The following is a 21733-nucleotide window of genomic DNA, read 5'->3' as shown; positions in this document are numbered from 1 at the left end:
TGTGAAGCTCTGGACACGTGCGTTTTTGTAATCACCCTGATATGAACAGCTCACATTTTTTACAGTGAACAGCGTCTGTGATAATGCATCTTCAGGAGACTTGGCACAGTGTTGTGGAATGCTACAGGACTGATGATCTGTATTTTAAATAGATTTTCTTCCCTCTATATAAGACAGTCAAAAATTTAATGTGTGGCAGTTAAAAAGATGCTGGGAAGTCTGAGAAGATCTACATCAAGAGATTACTACCCACCATCACAAAGCCAGACTGTGGACCTGATTCTCTAAAGTGAAACTTGATGACTGACTCTGCCTCATTTTAAATAGGAGCTAAAAATCAGGAGAAGTTCAGCAGTATGAAAGGGAATTTGGGTAGTAAATAGATCTTAGAAAAAGCTTTGTTTTATTTTCCATTTTGCCTGCTTTCTTGAATTACTTTCAAGTCAGAAAAGGGGGACTGATTGTTGGACATCCTTCTACCCTCAATTCTCATTAAAGGGTTCTTCTCTTGAAGCTTTCATTTATTTACCTTCATATTAGGTAGACTCATATTTCTTCAAGATCTTTGCTTTTGTTCAAAAATTGTTGGGAATATTCTGGCTACATGAGAGCATTCTATTGTTCACCTATAACTTGTTAAGGCATGTTGGAATCATCAGATCTTGTTACAAGGTGAAGTCCATCCATCTCTATCTCCCATAGAGATTTTCTATTCATTCCAATTCATATAGTCAATTATAGCTGTTTCACCCTAGCCATATGCTATACTTGGATCTACCTTATTTAATCTGTCATGATCAACTAGAACAATAGAAAAGATCATCTTACTTTAATATTTAGACTATGAAAACTCTTCTTAAAAATCTGTTGCTTTCCTTGGTAGGTAATAGAAATTAGTTATCTTTGTTTTTAAAGTAGATGTCTAGGGGTAGCCTCTTGTTGTTATGAAATGTCATGTCCCAGAGTCCTGTTCCAATGGCTTGATGATTTGGCATGGAAGGTTTCTCTATGAGTAGTGATTTTGAGGTAGCTTTTGATAAGATATTATGAGATGCCTACTAGGCCATTTTACACCTTGTATTTTCACTCCACCGTGTAACACATCTTGGATTGGCTTTTAAGAATTTTTTTTGAGGTGATGCTTAAAATTGTTCCTGTGTTGTTTTACTTGTCTTTAATGTAAACAACAGTTTTTTACTGACTGTGTTTTTCATAGGAGAGATGGGATTTTAAACAGTGTCTTTGTGATTTTGAATTGTCTTTGGAATAATATGGTAACTTTATATACCCCAGCCGAAAGGTTGCAGTGCACTCTCCTCTCAAAATTTGTAAATTTGTAAATAAATCCTGACTTAAAGTAAGATTAAATAAGAACACTTAGTTCCGTAGCCTGGACGAAACTCTCTTTGTGAATTAGTTCTGCATCAATAACACCTTGATTCCAGAACAGGTATCAGTGCAGCTGAAATTAGAGGTTGTCTTGATCTTCCAGAAGTCATATCATATGAAAGAGAACATCAGAACAAGAGACTTCTTGGTGTTTTGAACCTGACTGCAGGAACAGATTCTTTTGTAGGAAGACAAACTAATTCTCAAGCTCACTAAAAGACCCAAATACTTCTTAAGAGCTGCCTTACTCCTTTCTACTTTACCAAATATTTGCAGGTCCTGTAAATTGTCCCAGATATAATACCAGAATATTTTCGAGTGCTCTCCTATATTTATTTCATATTGTGCACTTAGGGAGTTCTTAAAAAGATTGCACCGTATGCCAACTTATGTGAAGCAGACAGTTTTTTGTCTTTTGATTTGGCTTGCCTCTGGACTACCTCCCTCTAGATTTCCAGTTGTCCTTAGACAGTGATCCATTGGTGGCTTCTGCATTACTGCTGCCCTTGTAGTTTCTTCTTCAGCTCCTGGATCACCTTGATCCGTAGGATGACAGGGTAATTTGGGTTGCAGGGGACCTCAGGAGCTCTCTCGTCCAACCCCTAGCTTAAAGAAGGATCAGCTGTGAGATCAGTACAGGTTACTCAGGGCTTTATCTGGTTGGGTCATGAAAATATTCAAGGGTGAAAACTGAACAACTTCTCTGGGCAACTTGATCCATTGTTTCACTGTACCTATGGTAAAAGTGTGCTGCCTTATACCAGTCAGAGCTGCTATGAAATTGCTTGGCTCTGTCTTTTTGACATCCTCACTCTATGACCTGGCAGGCTGCTGTTAGGTACTCCCAAAGATGTCACTTCTCCAGATGGAGCAAGCCCAGCTGCTCCAGCCTCTCCTCACAGGGCAAATGCTCTAGTCTCAGACATCTTGGTGGCCCTCTGTTAAACTCATTCTAGATTATCAGTGTTGTTATTGCTGTTCTTTGGGTCTCAAAACTAGATACAATATTCTAGATGTGTTCTAATGAGTGCTGAGTAAAGGGGAATATCTCTCCCCTTGACCTACAGGTTATGTTCCAGTCAGTACAACCAAGACTGCCTTTCTTTGCTGCCAGGGCCCACTGATGACTTGCTTGATCTTTTTCATTGTTCAGTTTTCATTTACTAATTTAGCAGTTGGATGCCGTTTGCAATGTGGCTTAGTCCCGTAGTGAAATCAGGTTTTAGGTCCTTTGTAAAACTATATACATGAGCACTGGTTAGTGAAATCGATAAATGGCTGGCACCAAACTATTAAGGGAAAGATGTGAGAATGTCTAAGTAGGGTTTTTTCACATGTTCAATAGAAACATAAATGTTCCTTTTTACCAACATATTTTACTTGGTGGCCTAACTTTATTTGAGATTAGGATGGTTTCGAAGGTGGATTTTTCAAATCAGGTTACAGTCAGTTCTTTTTATTCAAGGTATAAGTAGATTGGATTTCTGAATAATGGGAAAAAATGATGTTGGATAGGGAATGGGAGTAAGGAATGGATGAACAGGGAACCACTGTACATCCAGCTAGATTTACCGGTTCAGGCACTGTACTGCTCAGAAGTAGCAACACCATGTATATCTCTCTCTTTTATGTTAATGCGAGACAAGAATGCCAAGAGAGGCACAGTAGGGCCAGGTCAGGAGATCAAGGGGTGCCTAATGCAAAGCAAGAACTGGCTGAAGGGAGAATAGAGTTGGAACGGTGCCTGTGAGACTCATCAGAAGCAAAATACAGAGCTAAGAAAGCAGGATTCAAGAGTTAGGAATAAAAAAGAGAAAGGTAGGCTAGGATCCAGGACCACAAAGCAGAAGTCAGGATCAGAAGCCAAGAATGAATCTGAGCTACAACTGGTTGCAACTCCATATTGAGAAGCCCAAGGCAACTGTAGAGCTTATTATATACCAAATACCAGAGCAGTGCAAGAATTAGTCTCCCTGGACAGTCCTTAAATCTCCCAAGGGACTGATGGATGCCATGTGCAACTGATAGCAAAAGCAGGGCTGGCAGAGGCTGACCTTGCTAGCTGTACCTCAGTTGCCTTGATGGAGCCTGACAGGGTTGACAAATGTAAGCACAAATTATTGAGTTGGCTAAGTATGAATTACATGCAAGGGCAGATTCATCATAGCTTTCATCTTGGGTTTGTGTGTATGCAAGCTACAGATAAACATATATTCTCTCTACATATTAATTTGGATATGGTATTTTGTAAAAATTACTTAGAATCTTTTGTTTTATATAAATGTAATACTATTGTTGTAAATATTAGCAATTGTTTGATTTTATTTTTAATGGCAGACTTCATTAGGCAGCCATTAACAAAGGTTTTAGAAAGAATCAAACAATCCAATAACATTTGTTCAAATGATGTCTGGTAACTAAAATTTACAATGCATTTAGAGGCTGTGAATTTGCACCGAAAGCTACAGTTGAAATTACAGAACATTTTATGCAATTGCTGTGCTCTGTCTGCTCAAGAACTTTTGTCAGTGAGGCAAAGCACTATTAAACAGTCCAGAATGGTTCTTTAATTTTCTTGTAGTAGCACAATGGACAATTGTCTGAAACATCTTCCCAACATTTTAATCAGTAAAACCATTAACCAGTTTGCATGTTCTTATGTAAATGCTAGCAAATAGAAACTGATGAGTAGACTATAAAAAAGAAAAAAAAAAGAACATTAAATAGAAATACGGTTGGAAATAATGACAATTTCAATTGACTGGACAACTGTATGACGGTATATTCCAAGACAGAAGAGTGGTAACAGTAGATTAAAACAATATGAAACACTTTAAAACTCCATTTGAATTAGAAGTTCCAAAAGAGTTTCTGTTGACAAATAGGTATCAGAGCAGTTGTAGCTCTATGTGGCCTGTCAGTCATATAGCGGTAGTTCACAAAGGTCAAAATGTTTGCAGAGGTTGTTGTATCGGAAGCAAAGCAGGTATTTGTTTTTCAACTTTCATAATCTTGAATTTGTCACTACAGCAAAGTAATCTATTGCAGTTACAAGGTATTGGCACAAACACCTCACTGTCAGTTTGTTAGGGTCTCCAGCTGATTATTTTACTAATACAGAGGAAAGGGCTTTTAGAAACTTTAAAACTTGTTTGATAGGATCTTTAATAATGAAATTTATCCCATTATTCAACACAGCAAAATAGGACAAAATCATCTTACTATTAAAAATACAAAAGTGACTTTTAATCAACCTGGATACTCTTACTGCTTTATGGGTCCTAAAGACCAGAATGCTGCCTATATTATATGAGTCTTGATTGGGTTGGAAATGAAAATTTAACCTTATTCCAATAAAAGGGGCATATATTTCCAGCATGGGGATAGTCAGGAGATAATTTTCCTACTGCCATGTCTCTTATTTAAAAAATAAATAAGAAGAAAAAAATTGAAAAGAAACAGTATTTAATCAACCTGCGTAGAAGGCAGCTACACTTCACCACAGCCTGCACCTTCCGATTGTCCAAACGAGGGGAGCTATCAGTGCACATGAGGCTCCCTAACTGTCCTCATGCCCGTGTTTTCTTCCGAGGGAAATTGGAGCACACAGAGTAGTTGCTGGATCTCATGATCCAAACCTGTTGCCATGCTACAGCCAGGATCCAGCCATGGGGACTGCAGTGCAGAGCGGTGGGAAATGGAGGCAGAGTTTCAGATATAATGGGTGGATGGCATCTGGTTAATAATGATCTTTTCAGTCTAATAATTGATCTTACCATAGTGTTGGTGACGTTTAGGAAAAAAAAAGAAAGTGACATTTGGAGGGAGAAAACAAAGTATATGAAATACATGAAGGTGTAATGTCTTGGGGGAACTTTAGCCACACAAAGAATGAAGAAAGAATAGTGCAAAATGACACAAAAATGGTTGCATTTTACAGTCAGTGAGTGTATATGACATGAAAGAACTGAATACTTATAAAAAAATCAATGTTTGTACACTGGAAGTGCCACTTCACTTTTGAGGCAGAAAGCAAAGGACCACTTCAGAAACTGCCTTATGTAGAATTGCAATTTAAGAAACAAACGTAAAACTAAAATACCAGCATGGCTGCTGTCAGACAAGCAGTATGTTTCCTTTTGTCTTCTTGTGCTGCAGTTACTGAAACACTAACATGCAATATGCTTACTATTATAATGCATTTCCTAAACAAAACTGTCAGATATAAAGTTACAAGTAGACCTTAGCAGCAGAATAAAGAGCAATTTGGAGTTAATGGATGAATATGACGTAGCTGAGCTTTGTCCAGCAAGAAAGACAATTTAGTTTCAGTTTCTAGATGTTACTTTGGTAGACAACTAGCAGATGCTGAGACTGTAGTTCAGACAATGTGTAAATAAAACTTTTAAAAACAAATATTTTATATTAAGACATTCAGATTTAATGAAAGGATCTATTAACTTCCCCAATTTCAAATCTAAAACATCCTGAAATAGTAAAGGTCATCTGACCCAATTGAAAACATTTGATGGGAAGTACCTTTACATACAACTGAGAGAAAAGAGAAAGTAATGATCTGATGGTCTTTTCTCACATTGTATTTCTGAAGTGATTTACCTTTAAGTTGCTTTTCTTGCCATAGCAATTCTCAGTCTTTGCCATATATCACTAGCTTATTACTATTCTATTAGCTTTAAAAAAAAATACAAGGTGGTTGTTTTATGAAAACGTCTGATTTGTTATACAGAGCACATTGCTATGAAAAATGTATTTTTAAAACTGATGTTCTCCAGGTGTGGAAATGAAATAGACAAAACCAAAACCATAGGTTTTTTAAACTTTCAGTGTGCTGCAGAATGACTCCTTAGAATAACGTTGTGCAATGCTCATACCGTTGGCCACTTCATGTTGCTCGCATGTATTTAATTTAGAAGGGCTCATTTCCATGGACTGCTTGTAAAGCTCACTGTGGTGTCTGCAGGTCGAAGTCTGTTATTCTATGACTCACCACAAGCGATCTACCCACTAATTGGAATGTAATTAACAATTCCATCAAAGATTTACATCTGGCACTAAAGTCTATGTTATTTCCCCAAAGGATGGCCACATTAGGTCTGTAACGCTAGTGGCATGTCTACCCTGAGGTCGCTAGCCACCGTCAATGTGGCAGCTGTCCGTATAGGCACACGCAGCTTGGCTGAGCTTTAGCTCTGTTGGGACCCAGTAGCAGCGGCGCCTTGGCAGCGCGGGCTTCGTCATGGCAAGTGCGTCTGCTCGCGAGCGTTGGCAAATACCGAAGGCCTGAGGGCAGCTCTGCGTTGCCTTTTCTGTAGTGCTTGGTGGTAGCCCAGTACACCAGGCTGTACTTCCCAGTCTCGGTAGTTTTAGGCTATATCAACGCAAACTACACTCATAATTTTGTCTTCAATGCAGAATTATTCTAGGGAGGGTTAGGTGGGTGGAACTGAATAGATAGGACTCAATATATAGGCATTTGACTAGGCACGGCTCTCCAGAGAGCTGAGTAGTTGTTCTTTTAAAAGGAGTTGCGGCAAAAGAATAATTCTTTTATTCTGGTGTAATGTTCCCTTATCTCCGATGACCAGGACAGCTGTTTAATTATTGTTTTATGTTCCCAAATGAGTATATCAATAATAATATATACTGTCGTCTTTATCAAGCAAAAATATTAATGGCATCAATAAAAACAGCTAGTAAACATTACAACATTTAACTCTTGAGTTTATAGCTGGCTAAGTGCACTCTCAGACTTAAAGGCTGGGGAGGGCTTGAGTGGTTTGTCAATGAAAATTAATTATAAATTAGTACAGATCAGGAAGCCAGCTCCAGCACGTGCAGCCATTTTATGTAAGCATGAAGTTCAGGTTGTGCTTAGTCACTGCCTGCAACATGTGTACAGCGTAACCTGCGTGAGCATTTTTTCTTGTCTTTACCTCATTTCCCCATCTTAAAACGGGCAAAATAACTTGCTATTTGTAAGTGTAAAATTCCTTTACGGTAAATAGGCACTCACATGCTATTCTGAAAAACTATTTAGACACTGAACAGTCTCTTAGAATATTTCCCAGCGTAACATTCCTTGCAAGAGAACAGAAGCAAATGATCCGTTATGCTAAAACTATAGAAAAGGGACAAATTTGACGGCCAAACCTGGACACCCTTCTTTTCTGCAGGACTACGCAGGTCTGCCACTTTACATTACAAATTGTTTACTCCAGCTGGCTGAGCCCAATGTCGCTACCCCCGAGAGTCCAACAAGCCACTGATGTATTATGCAGATAATTTTCTCCCATTGTTTTCTTCAAGTCCTGTCTGTGCTGCTCCGCACATCTCTTCATACTGTCGTCTTTCCATGTCAGCCAAACGGTTACCTGGTGATCACTGGCAAGTCATCTTGCAGTACTGTTTTTCTGAAAAGATTGTCAATAGTAGTAACCCATCAGATTTCTGTGTGCACAGAAATGTCTGTATATGATGAGGAGAGGGAAAAATATCTTTTTGCTGTTTATTATATCTGGTGCAATGCAGAGCGGTACAGACTTAGCATTGATTTAGAGCTAACTTGTGTAACGAGAACAAATGGCCATAATATTTTGTTCAGATCTCACTTGAATACCTCTGCACAACACCGCTTTGTGTTGTATGGGCTTACTGCTGATCACCAGCCACCTGCCAGTTCCGTGTTTGGAGGATACTGTTAACAAGCTCAAATACTATTGTAATTTTTTAGTTTCTGAGGCATTTGTAAATTATCAGTACAAATCACCTCTAGTCCTGTCCCATCCTTTCAGACTTCCCAGCCCAGCAGTTCAGCAAGGTGTGGAGCTTGTTTGCACAGCTACGACATCGCTTTGTCTTTTGGTTTGATAATCTTATCTCTCTATTTACTTTAAAAAAAAAAAAGTTTACATTTGTCAACCAGAAGTTCTTGTAAATAGGCTAGGCCCCAAAAGAGACACATATTTTATAAATAGCATGAAGCGCGTTGTGTTTCCTCTTCAATCTTTCATGAGCTAAGTAATCATGGACAAGTCACTAAGTCTCTCTGCTTTGCTTTCGTGCACTGGTGAAACAGTTGTGGTAAGAATATTCTGTGATGGTTTAGATGTCTTTGCTAAGGTTTGGGAAACCTTTGGAAGAGCTGGAAGTTTTGTACAGGTCTCTCTATGGATGAAGCTGAGGAGGTAATAACTTGAAAGGGATAACAAAGCAGAGTAAAATTATTAGAAACCAAGCCGTAACTTGTATTCTGTATAAGTGGAAAATGTCAGTATGAAAATTCAGGCAGCCTGGTGACGAAGGCAAGTTTAGATAGCATCAGGGACCAGCTCCACAGCTGATTTGTGGTAATGTCATTGACAACATCTTTGTCCCTTTCCTCTTACAGTATCGGTCAGGACGGGATCCTCAGCGAGGTGCAGACAATGTTTCCAATAAGTCTTCAGACAGCGATGTCAGTGATGTCTCAGCTGTGTCACGGACAAGTAGTGCTTCACGTTTCAGCAGCACAAGCTACATGTCCGTCCAGTCAGAGCGGCCAAGAGGAAACAAGAAAATAAGGTGAGCACAAGGAGTTATAGTGCCAGCCATCGCCGTGTAATTTAAGTAACTGGACATTTGTCAATATTTGTATTCGAAATTAATAGTTTGCCTAAGTTCGAGTTTGCAAAATACTGATTTAAATGTCTTCTTCATCTAATGCTTTTTGAAGTCTTCATGGTATTTGTTTTTAGCCAAGTTATGTCATCTTGGGTTATACTAACATACACTAAAATAACAAACATATGCTGTCAGCAAGCATTAGGCACACTTAGATTTGCATTTTTGAAAACCATTTTGTAAAATACTTAATATGCCTGAAAAGGCAGTTTAACTTGAAAATCTGTGCCAGCAATGTCAGAGGCATCTCAATTTCCTTTTAAACTAGAGCTGCTGAACTTTCATAGAAGTCTTATTTAATACGTGCACAGACAAATTCAATTTATTTTCAATTTTCAATTTTATTTCAATTTCAATTTTCAATTTACTTAGAGTAGTCCAGTTTAACTATAGGCGTACAACCACTGAATTACTCTTCAACAAGATGTACGCAGTGTATCTGCAAGCAAAACACAGCATCTCCTTTGCCTGCTCCCTGTGCACACTCAGAGCAGCTTTGACTGTAGAAGGAATGAAAGATCATTTTTATTGGAAGATATAACCCACGTGCACCTCTCAGCAAAAATCAATGTCAACCTATATTAATCTCAGAAAATTGTCTTCTTGAGAGAAATGGTGCATTTTAAAAGATTGTTTAAACATCTGTTTATATGAGTATTGTTAGGACCACATTCTTTCTGGCATACAGTTATGTATACATTCCTAAATGTGATGTATTGCTATGCAACTTTTATTCGAAGAGGGACTTAGAGACGGTCCTAAGTAAACGTCCCAAGTTTCTCTAGTGTAGGCTTGAGTCCTAGCCAGCATGGCTTAATTCATGACTGCTTCCATCTTTTAGTTTTTATTTAATTTCTTTTGCTTTTCCTTTCTTGTGAGTTCATGCATGCTCTTCTCCATGACCTTAATTTTAATTTATTCTTTTCTTTTTTCTTTTTGCATGCCTTTTTCAATTTTTGTTGACTTCAGAAGGACAAGGGATATAGAGGGGAAAAAAGAGGGAGGGCTGGAAGGGGATGAACAAGATGGAATATTTCCTGAGGAGCAAGAAAAAGAGGAGGAGGAGGAGGAAAAAGCAAAGGAGCAAGAAATTAATGGAAAAGGGGAAGGGCAAGAGGTGACAGAGAACTCTGATAAGGAGGAAATCAAAGGATCAGGGCATGATGAAAAAGCTCAAGAGGACCAAACTGAGGAAGGGAAAGAGGATGACAGGTAAAATATACTTCTGTTTCTATATTCTATAAAATATACTTCTATTCCTCTTCCTTCTGTATCAGGACCCTACTTGCCTTCCCTTTTTTTCCCTTTGCTTAGCTTATTGTCTATGTTCTCTGCACCTTCTTTTGCTTTCAGTCATGATGTTTTCACATTTAAGCAAGTTTCAGTCTCAGCTTCAGTGAACTTGTTCTGCATACAAAATGATGCAGCACATTAACTTGACTCGTTATTATGCATGCAACTACAGCATATTATTTTTTTTAATTGTTTTAGACAAGACTTTGGGTTTGACTGTAATAAACAATAGAAATTGTAAGATTCCTCTTCATTCCCTGCTTGAATTATTATTCAGAGTAAAATCTTTTAGCGAGTGGTATCTCATCAATATCAAACCCATCTTTACTTTCATTTGTGGCAGTACTAAAGAAAAGATTTTTTTTTTTAATCCTCTTTGTGTAGGCTGATAAATATGGATATTGATCGACAGTTGATGTGGATAAGCAGAATCTTCCCTTTTTTTGGTTCCATGTAAATAACTGTCGTGGGTTGCTGTATTATGGAGGGGTCATGTACCTCTGCTGCTGTATTATGTCCAGAAATATTTCAGAACAATTGGCTCTGGTTTTATCAAATAATATTCTAGATCTATACATTTAACAACAGTTGCTTTGAACCATGGCTTTTAATGTAAATGAGTGACATTTCGTATTGCAAAATCCATGTAATTTGCATTATGAGAAATACAATATTCCTTCTTTCTTCATTAGTAAAAAAATCAGTTTGAGATTTGCTGAATATTCTTGAACCCCTTCTCACTACTCAAGCATGGCAAAAGATCTCAGAAAAAATAGGGTCTTTTAATCTGCTAATTCTGTACTATCTATGGATAATTTATGCCTGTAAAACTCTGCTTATATATATTAGGCTAATCACAGAGCTCTCTGTGGCAATCCACTTTCTACCTTTTCTACAAATTTAAAAGTGTACGTTCCTGTACGTACACACACACACAAAAAACAAAGGTGATACAAAAAGGGAATCAAAATGTGTAGTGTTCAGTTTGGGGTGGTATGGGCCGATATAGCCATACTACTGCTTTTATACATTGAATACCATCATTCTTTGACTCATGTGAGTGTGTTTTAGAATGCAGCTAAAGCAGTTGTTTAGAAACAGCTGTCTTTAAGTCTGCCTTGGCATACGTGTTCCAGGGACTGCTTAATGGTAGTGTGGGAAAGGATTGTTTAAAGACCTTTTTCTCTCCCAACTCTAAGTTCCCAGTTTAACGGATCTGGAAATCCTGGCTTTCAAAAAGCACAACCCTTTCCCTGGTTTCCAGATTTCACTCAGGTTAGTCCTCAGCCAAAATGCTGTCCTCTACAGAAAGTAAAGTCGTCTTTGAGAAGGAACTTGTTCCCTGTGCCAGCTTGTTCCTCTGCTTGTTAGCTGCTCTCTACCTTCAGGAAGCAGCAGCACAAGTCAGGAGTCCCGACTTGATAGAGAAAAAAGACATTACTAAGTGACTGCTGTGCAGTGCTGTGTGTCTGTGTTAGATTTTGGCTCCCAATGTGGAAATCAGCCTCTAGTACTATTTGCCCACTTTGCCCGTTTTGACCACTTTTAATATGTAAGTTGTGAATAAAAAAGGAAGTTTCTCTATATCCACCTCCCTTTCCCATGGTACAATAAGTGTTCATCTTTTTAGTATTGTCTGAGCATTCTTCTAGGGTAAGAAGCAAACTGAAAAGCACAGATTGATTCCTATATACATACAGGTATATGTATAAATTTATATGTACATGTAGTTGTGTATCATTAACATAATGGAATATCATGACTTATGTATTCAGTGGACAAACCCAAAGGATCGATCCTAAGCATTGTAATTCGGTGCCTTCTGCTTGTTTGTTTGGCAATTTGTAAGATACTTATGAGGTAAGTTAACAACTTCAGCTCTCCAAAAAATGTTTTCCGACCTGCCACCAATATTAAACAAGCATGAAAGCATCACTTAATAATTAAACATATCAGTAGGTATTTGAGAGACCCAACAGAAGCAAAGCAGCCAGTTCATCCATCACAGAATAGTAATAGACTATCATCTAATTCCTGAGTCCTTGGGCATCAAGAAAAGCTATGTTGCAGATGGGAATTTTCAACATGTATATTTATATCAGAGGTGCATCTTTAGTTGAACATTAGTCACCTTTCCTCTGGGCAATCTGGAACGTCGGGGCTGCTCTCAATCACTCCACCATAAAAAATTAGTTTGTTAAGGATACATCATACCTCTTGATGTCACTGTGCTTATATACTTTATGAGTAATGGTAATAGTCACACTAAGGGCTTCAATATGCTGAAATCATAGGTAGGTTCAATATAACTTAAATGACTGTGAAGACAGATATCCATCATAGATTTGTCCCATGCCTATTCTAAAGAGGCCCCCCGTGCAATAAACTGCATTAGCTTTTGGAATACTGGAGCACAATAAATCAATAAATCTTTTTTGGCAGAAATAGCTGCAGCATGAGACTTGGCTTCATTAAGCCTTGTAAAACTAAACCTTGGCATATGGTTGACCTATAGGGAAAACATAATTGTATTCTTTTTTGGCAATACGTGTTAGTAAACAGAAAGCATGGATCAAGCTTCCCTGTTGTAGTTTTAAAGGATTCCTTATGAATGTTCTTTGTTCTATGTTCTTTGACATTATTTCTTATTCCAGCTCCCTGATGATACTAGGGACAAAAAAAGTTCTCTTAGATCTAATGTGTGAGTATTCATAGTTTTTATTGTAGGAAATCTGTTTAAGATTGCTCTAAATCTTAACCTTCCTTAACATTTTTCTAAATACCTAGGCATTAATTCTGATAGTCAGAATTCTGATATATCATATGAATACAAAGCAATTGTAATCAGAGCAGTATTTCACTGTGCTACACACTGTTGAAATACAGAAGAAAAATACAACCTCTGTTCCAAGCACACAGAGTCTAAATCATGAGATGACATATGAGTCCAGAGGGAGAAACACAGGAGAATTAAGAAATGTTCCACATGACAGGAGATAGTTACAATACTGGATTGGGGACATCTTGACAACAGAGACATCTAAGGGGAGATTTGAAGAAAGAAGATAAGATAGCTCTGGGGATGTTTATGAAGAGCTCTTTTCAAGCATTAGAGGCAATGAGGAAAAAACATGATGTGCTTACTAAAAACATATCAAATGGATGATGGGGCAAGTCTGATGAGCAGTAGTAGCTCATCTTTCAGTCTTGAATGTGAGAAGACAAATGTGATAAGGAACTACTGCTAAAATACTAGAAAATAAAGATTAATTATATACAGCTGGATAAAAGAGTATCGCTTTTTACTGATGTATGGAGAAAGATGAGACAGCCAAACTGAAGGGCTACAAAACTTACCTTTCCAACAGTATCCTGGAAGGGGTTAGGGTAGGTAAATTGCCAGGGCTGGAGAAAAGCACCGCAGTAGCTGGCATCTGAAATGGTGAGAGAGTAGACAAAACGATTAGCTGTGTAGGCGGACAGAGAGGGTAGAGATGTGAAATAGAAAGCATGTGCAAGTCACAAAAAAGTGGACCTACTGAATCCTGAATTAAAAAGCCTGCCCAAATAGCAGGCCTGAATGATACACATGATCTACATGGCTGGAAAAAGAAGCAGAAGAGACATCTTGGGCGAAAGACTGAGTATAATGACACTGAGCTGAGATCAGTGATTCACAAGGAGGTGCCAAAGAAAGAGGTTTTAGTGTAGGCAGGAGGAGACAGGGAAAATGCGAGGGAGTTTTTATTGCAGAGGGGACATGCTTTGATGTACTGTTGTTGAAGGAATGATGTGTGAGGGATAGCAATAGAGGAGACAGAGCTACAGCCCTGTGGGACCATCACAGTTAACTGGGTGGGCAAAAAGTGAGAATCTACGGGAGCATGTTTTGAATGAAAGATTAGAAAGAGAAAAAAAATTGAGGGGATGAACTGTGGGAACTAGGGGAAGTAACAGAGTATGGTTAATTGTAAGCAAAGCAAAGAAGAAAACAGTATACTTCTGAAATTTTAAGAAAACATTCAAGACTTCAGCCGGAATAGTTTCAACCGAATGCAAAAAGGGAAAGATAGTTGTTTGGAAAGGGTTTGAAATGTAATTGGAAAACAAGGCCTCAAGAGATTTACCTAAAACAATTTGTACAATTAATTCAGAGATGAAGAAGAGAACGGATATGTGGCTGTCGTGACAGGACTGATGAGAGCAAGACTAGAGGTTCTGTATTACTTTCTAAAGGGATATGCCAAAGCATGTTTCTATGATTTGGGGAAAGACCACGTGGCTAGAGGTAAGAAGAAGGAAAGAGACATGGGCAAAAGGAAATGAGAAGATAGCATACGATCACTTAGGCAAATCAAACAGTTCAGGAAGAGATCCAGTGAGAAATTTCTGCATCCATGACAGAGGCAAGGGGAGAGAAATGTATGAAGAGGAGAATGCAGAGGCAGCATATAAGAATAGGTCACGTGTTTTGCAATGTATTGGAAGAAATCAGTAACACCCCGTGTGAAAAAAAAAAGAAGTGAACACTAAAGGACAGTAGAAGAAATAGAGCTGATTAAATAGGAAGATGACACAACCAAGGAAGGAGCGTTTGTAGTAGAAAAAGTCAGCTGGGATGTAATTTTGTGGAGGCACTTGAAGATACAAGAAACAGAGTGCAGGATGTACTTTTAAGTAATTGATTTGTTCACATACAAAACTTTTGCTCTTCCTAATGGTTCTTCATGCTCTCTATGCCCTTTCCCTTGTGGGGTATAAAGTTTGATTTCAAATTCACTTTCGAGTTCTTTTTTGTGTCATTCAGTCAAATCTTCAAAGCATTTCATTTGTAGGTTTTAAAACATTCCTAATGAGTATTTGTTCCTTAGTTTTTCATTATATTGCAATCCTAGTATTCCAGTTTTTGTGAGCCTTTCACTGTGATTGCAGCTATTATCAGTTAAATGCAGTGTTTTGCAAAGCTGGATGAAAAAGCATGTCAATTCAGTCCGTGCAAGCTCCTTCACAGGTGTGGAAGCCAGTAACATTTTTTGAAAACCTATATTCTGGTAAAAGTATCAAAAACGGTGCAAAGGATAACAAGCATCAAGAATCCATTTTCAATGCACATGTTTGTGTTTCTTAAAGCTATCTCAGAACGATTATAGTGATTGCTCCAACTGCACTACTGGATGAAAGAAGTTAATATGCCTAACCTTTCTAGCCAAACAGGGCGTATGTTTGTAGGGGAAAGCTGTAACCTTTCCCCACTGTAGCCTAAGACTCTTTCTCCACTGCTTGATGGGTCCTTTAGCAAAATTACAGTATAGGCTGTCTGTGCTCCCAAGAGGCCTAACTATATATATATATGTGTATGTAGGTAAGGTTCATCCAGCATAATTTCTGCCATGGGGGGAGGAAGAACTTGGGTACAGCTATCATAGAATCATAGAATCTTTGGGTTGGAAGGGACCTTTTAAGGTCATCTAGTCCAAACTACCTGCAATGAGCAGGGACATCTTCAACTAGATCAGGTTGCTCAGAGCCATGTCCAACCTGAACTGGAATGTTTCCAGGGATGGGGCATCTACCACCTCTCTGGGCAACCTGTGCCAGGGTTTCACTACCCTCATTGTCAAAAATTTGTTCCTTAGATCTAATCTAAGTCTGCCCTCTTTTAGTTTAAAACTATTACCCGTTGTCCTATCGCAACAGGCCCTGCTAAAAAGTCTGTCCCCATCTTTCTTATAAGCCCCCTTTAAGTAGTGGAAGGCTGCAAGAAGGTCTCCCTGGAGCCTTCTCTTCTCCAGGCTGAACAACCCCAACTCTCTCAGCCTGTGCTCCTAGGAGAGCTGTTCCATCCCTCTGAGCATTTCTGTGGTCCTCCTTGTCTTTCCTGTGCTAAGAGCTCCAGAGTTGGATGCAGGACTCCAGCTGAGGTCTCACCAGAGCAGAGCAGAGGGGCAGAATCCCCTCCCTTGACCTGCTGGCCATGCTTTTTTTGATGCAGCCCAGGATATGGCTGGCATTCTGGGCTGTGAGCGCACGTTGCTGGGTCATGTCCAGCTTTCCATCCACCAGTACCCCCAAGTCCTTCTTGGCAGAGCTGCTCTCAATCCTGTCAGTCCCCAGCCTGTATTGATACTGATACCTCATCAGGTTGCTCCAACCCAGGCACAGGACTCTGCACTTGGCCATGCTGAACCTCATGAGGTTGACATGGTCCCATTTCTCAAGCTTGTCCAGGTCCCTTTGGGTGGCATCCTGTCAGGTGTGTCAGCTGCACCACTCAGCTTGGTGTTATCTGCAAACTTGCTGAGGGTGCACTTGATCCCACTGTCTATGTCACTGATGAAGATATTAAAGAGTACTGGTCCCAATATGGACCCCTGAGCGACACCGCTCATCACCAATCTCCATCTGGACATTGAGCCATTGACCACTGCTATCTGGAAGTGACCATCCAACCAATTCCTCATCCACCCAACAGTCCACCTATCAAATCCATACCTCTCCAATTTAGAGAGAAGGATGTTCTGGGGGACCGTGTCAAAGGCCTTACAGAAGTCCAGATAGATGACATTGGTAGCTATTCCCCACTGATGTGGTCACTCCATCATAGAAGGCCACTAGGTTGGTCAGGCAGGACTTGCCCTATGTCAATATTAATGTCATTTTTCAAGGAAAACATGTCAGCATGCAGTTTCCTGCATCTCTCAACCCAAGACGTTGGTGTAAAAAACTTTTTAACATCAAAACAAATTGACCTTGCTGTTACTGGGATAAGAACAGCAGGTTGCAATATGATGTTCACCAGCTCTTTTCAACTGCAAAACGTTTCATTATTCAGGCAGCTGGGGCAGGCATGATGGACTGAGTCCTTGAACAAAAACCAGCAATTTAATTTCTGACTAGTTAAGCAGAGAGATGCTTATGTATTGCTAGTCTGTGACTCTGAAGTCAAAGAACCTAAAATAAACTCTTTTATCAGTAAGATTTTATTATTAATAATGGGCTGCATAGCATTTGTTGGCAGTTCACAACAAATTCTTGCCCCATTTAAAGCAAAAACTACTAGTTTTTGATGTTTTTTAACTTCAGCATTCCACATTGAGGTAAATACTTAAAAGCTGTAAATTCATATAGCAACTGGGTCTGTAGCAACGCACACAGTCAATAATTTGGCCATTTGTTTCTTTACATTTTCACAGATGACAAACAAGAAAATTATCTGAGACTTCTGAAAAAATGCTATAGAAAAGGATCTAAAATATCAATGGTTCAAAAGAAATTATATTAATTCATATTTGTTCTGAAATCTGTACTTGGAGTAGAATACAAATCATTTAAGAAATCTAGCAAAGTCACATGTTTCTATGTTATTCATCACCTTCTATCAAACCCTTGGAGACCTATTTTTTCTTGTTACTTTGGAGTAAGTACAAAAGATGTATAGACTCCGTTACAGCTAGTAAATTTATTTTGATCCACTGGCAAATAATAAAGTAATGAATTTGGAAGTACACATTATTAATACAGTGAACAGTGAAAATACCTCATTTGAACCAGCCTGCGGCTTTGATATATGGTGCCCAGCAGGGAATGCGGACATTTTTTCTTTGACAGCAACACAATATCATTGAGACTACTTCCCCCTCCATGAAATGCAGCCTGTACTTCAACCTCTATTGAGTCAGCTCTGACCTGTGATCCAGAAAGCACTGATGTACTCCTGTTAATAAAGGTTCTTTAAAACCAATATATCAGTAGTTTTTTTAAAAAAAAAAAAAAGTGCTGATGGAAAGCTCTGGAGACATGCAGGTAAATAGGGATGAAGGGAAAAATTAAAATGAGGATTTGAAGGAAATATAAATGTTGAAATTAGTTTTTGCACTTTTAAATGTTAAAAAAACTAATTTTCTGAAGATATTTAAAACTAGATTGACTCATAAGTTCTTCAATAGACAGGCTTTTTTATCTCTATTTGTACAGGATTGAGCACGACAAGAATAGCAATAGCAACAACTAACTGTGGGGTAGAAACTTATAAAAACAAGGAACTGAATGTTGAAGCCCATCAGACTTTTCTTTCTTTGCTATTATGATTCTGTGGTTCTGTGTGTTTTCAGTATTTTAGTGCTGTATGCTTTCACTATTTTTACCTGAGTACTATTTTAATAGAAAAGTTAAAATATTCTGTAAAAATAATATAGTTCCTTTTCTGATTCCTCTAAATCTACTTCATTAAAATAACTTAACCTTCTAAGAAACAAACATAAACTCCTTCTTGTTACTTCATAAAAGTATTTCTGAAACATAATTACTGGTTTTGTGCCAGTGCCTTTGAAGTCATTGCCAGAGCCATCTGGCAAGTATGATTATTTTAACTAAGGATCAAGGGCCCAGTGCTCATCTTACTGTTGATTACTTAATACCTATGGTTAGGTGATACTCCAGTGGTTTGGCATCGCTCATCTGTCTGTTTTTAACATTATTTGACAAAGCATCTGAACATTTTGGTTCAGTACTATCACTGTACCTGCATGATGGTCATACTGAGACTATAAAGTTCATAAGGTGCTACCTAAACGAGCTGGGACATGTATCAGCAGGTGGCCTCTAGTAGGAAATAAGCCTATATATTTCCCTACAAATATCACTGTGAACCCGGCGCTTCCCAGATTGTAGCCATAACGTGAGCCCAATTCTTATGAAGGCCCAAGGTAAACGAGAGGAGCCTTTGCTCCAAACATGCATGGTGTGAAACACGCACATTGCCTCAGCAGGGAGTTTTGGTCATAGATCTGTCCTCCCCTAGTCAGAAGAACAAAGTTTGCAGACTTGTGTTCAAAAAGATATAAGCCAAGTTTCTTCACAACATTTTCTTTTTATGATGGTCTTAAGTTTTCTGTATGCTTTTCTAATTTCCCCCCGAGGCCCAAAGTGACTTCTTTGAGATCATGATGTCCCACATGTCCTCTTTGATTGAGGTAACTATGGCTTCAGATCTCTTTCTTGTGTCCATTTAGCTCTCAGTCGCAGCAGATCAATTCAAAGAGATGCTGTGGGTTTGTGAGATGTTAGCAGCGCCCGTTACAGCCCTGATCCTTAGGAGTCCTCAAGCAACCTGAATTTACAAGGAATGAAGGAAACATCAGAGTTGCGTTATTCTTCAGAAGCCCACTGCCACACACATTCACATGAACAGTACAAGGAGCGTGAGCATACCCACACTGTACAGTACTCATCTAAGCACTCCAGTCTTTCATGAGTGAAGTATAGATGCTACAGTGAAATCCATATTGACTACAGCACTTTATTTAAATAAAGCCCTTTCAGGGCGTCCCTGTGTTTTATGGGATTTTTCCCTTAATATAATCTCAGTAGCGCATCCTATCCAGTTCCTGCATGTCTATCTTTCAAAGTTTTCTAGCTGTCAATGTGATTTCTAAATAAGAAAATCTTCCTTCTAGCTACTTTCAGTTTAGCAAGTACAGATGATAAATCCTGGTTCCTCTTACCCTGAGGCAACACGTGATGTCTCTTATCTCTATATATTTTTGAGAATTTCTGCCTTCAAGTCTGAAATTTTTCTCACTTCCCCGACTTGATTTTATATTATTTCTCTGGTGGTTTTACATCTGGGAGACATAGTGGATTTAAAGTCTGGTTTATCTATTCACTGCTTGCTTTTCATTTCATCGAGCTCTCTTCAGCCCTTCAAGGAACAAAGCTGGGCAGCACTGAGCAAGCCTGCAGTATAGCAGGTGACTTAGCAGTAATAATATAGGAAACAGAATGACCCCTCTCTTCTGTCTTTGTTGGATGACTGTAATTCAACAGTGTGTTTCAACAGGCACATAACATTTAACTTTCAGATTATGTACATGCATGGTGCATTTCTGTAAGAGACACTCAACTAAATCAGGTTGCCTACTGTCAGTTCTAATTTGGAAAGCTTGTTGTTAACCTGCTTTTACAAATGAACGCAGCTGCTTCTTTGCCAGGCTGGGTTAAAGATGCTTTCTAAACTCAAATATTTTGGATGTTATTCAAAACTGACTGTCTTTATTTGGAATGTAATTACTCTGTTGCCAAGCCTTCAGAGCTCATATGGACTGCTTGGATTTACAAATGAATATTGAACTAATGTGACAGCTGACTAATGCAAGACTTTTAGACCTCAGCTAGTTTTCTCGCTAGCGTTCTTTTGAATTCACAGATAGTAAATGACTGATTTAGTTCACTGTATCAAAGGAAGGGTTTTCTGCAAAGATTCACTACTGTTAGCAGGGTAATAAAGCTTTTCCATAACTTTGTAAAGGAAAACTTGAAAGTTTATGGACAGTAGATTAATACAAATATAATAATTTTGTTATAACATTAATCTAATTCAAATTAAAAAGTTACTATAAAATTTAAAAATGTTATAAATTGTATTTTTATATACAACTGCCCAATTATTCTCTCAGAGATGGTGAGAACTTTTATCAAAAATCTGTGAAGCTCTGTGAAAAATTCAACTGCGAGTGTTTGGAAACAGTTATCTGTTACAGTGTTTTTTCTGCATCGCTCATTTATTGTGGCAATGTTTGGTAAGTAATCCAATGGCCTGACCCTAAATGATTTTGAAATTTGTTCCTATTAAAAAAACAACTTGTTAGGCAGGGTATGGAAAAAGCTGTACATCTATTAATTTATAATAATAAAGCAGTGTGCAGAGCTTGGTATCTAGCAGAGCAGGGAAGATCCAGTTCAAGTCAACCTATGTACTGTAACAGGTGAGGTATTTCTGATTTGTAATGAAAGAGACCTTTGAAACAGATACTTCATAGAAAAATGTTGTTTTATTTTGAGATGGCCACAGAAGTTTTCTTTGAATAGTAATATACATAACAAAATACATTATAATCACTGCTTATTGTTTCCCACCAACTTTCTTGTTATAATTTCAATAAAATAAAACTAATAATAAAGTCTGTCCAGTAGCTATTAGAGATTTATATCACAAATGAGTTAATAGGATAATTTTTGACCAAGTGAATCTCAGGAGATAAAGTCATTATAATTTTGAACCTGCAATTTCTCTCTCTGATGTGAGTTGGCAGATGAGTACATGCATTGGCTGGAAGCATTGTTCCCATGGAAATGTTATTTCCTACATCACAGCTGTCCCCATAATGCTGTTTTTGTTAAATTTCTTCAGCAAATTAATGAAATGAGAGCCTCTCCAAGTGAGTTAAGAGATCTAAGAGTGGCATTACAATTCCTCTCCTGCTTGTAAAAATCTATAAACAAAGTCTTCACTGGGTCTTCCAGTCTCACAAGAGATGTGTATTAGAAAACATCTATTACAACAATTGAAAAAAAATTGTTAAAATCCTTTCCC

The 21733-nt window shown here is 38.3% G+C and overlaps 1 protein-coding gene across 29 annotated transcripts in view; it reads left to right on the top strand.

The window, feature by feature from the left end:
- The window catches only part of RIMS2 (regulating synaptic membrane exocytosis 2), a gene marked incomplete at its 5' end in the record, with an annotated part of 516464 nt that overhangs the window by 430387 nt on the left and 64344 nt on the right, over window positions 1–21733 (top strand). For 6 of the 29 annotated variants that reach the window (XM_082015619.1, XM_082015622.1, XM_082015621.1 and 3 more), the window contains one exon: window positions 8798–8970. The exons of 21 other annotated variants lie outside the window; for them this stretch is intronic. In XM_082015619.1, coding sequence (XP_081871745.1) covers window positions 8798–8970 — 173 coding nt within the window. Of the gene's footprint in view, window positions 1–8797; window positions 8971–10041; window positions 10282–21733 lie in introns of all 29 variants that reach the window. 2 more of the 29 variants (XM_082015606.1, XM_082015595.1) reach the window with 1 other exon arrangement.

Source organism: Phaethon aethereus (genome assembly GCF_964289735.1).
Source record: "Phaethon aethereus genome assembly, chromosome: 2".
NCBI classification, from domain to species: Eukaryota; Metazoa; Chordata; class Aves; order Phaethontiformes; family Phaethontidae; genus Phaethon; species Phaethon aethereus.
This window is presented reverse-complemented; position numbering and strand designations above follow the sequence as displayed.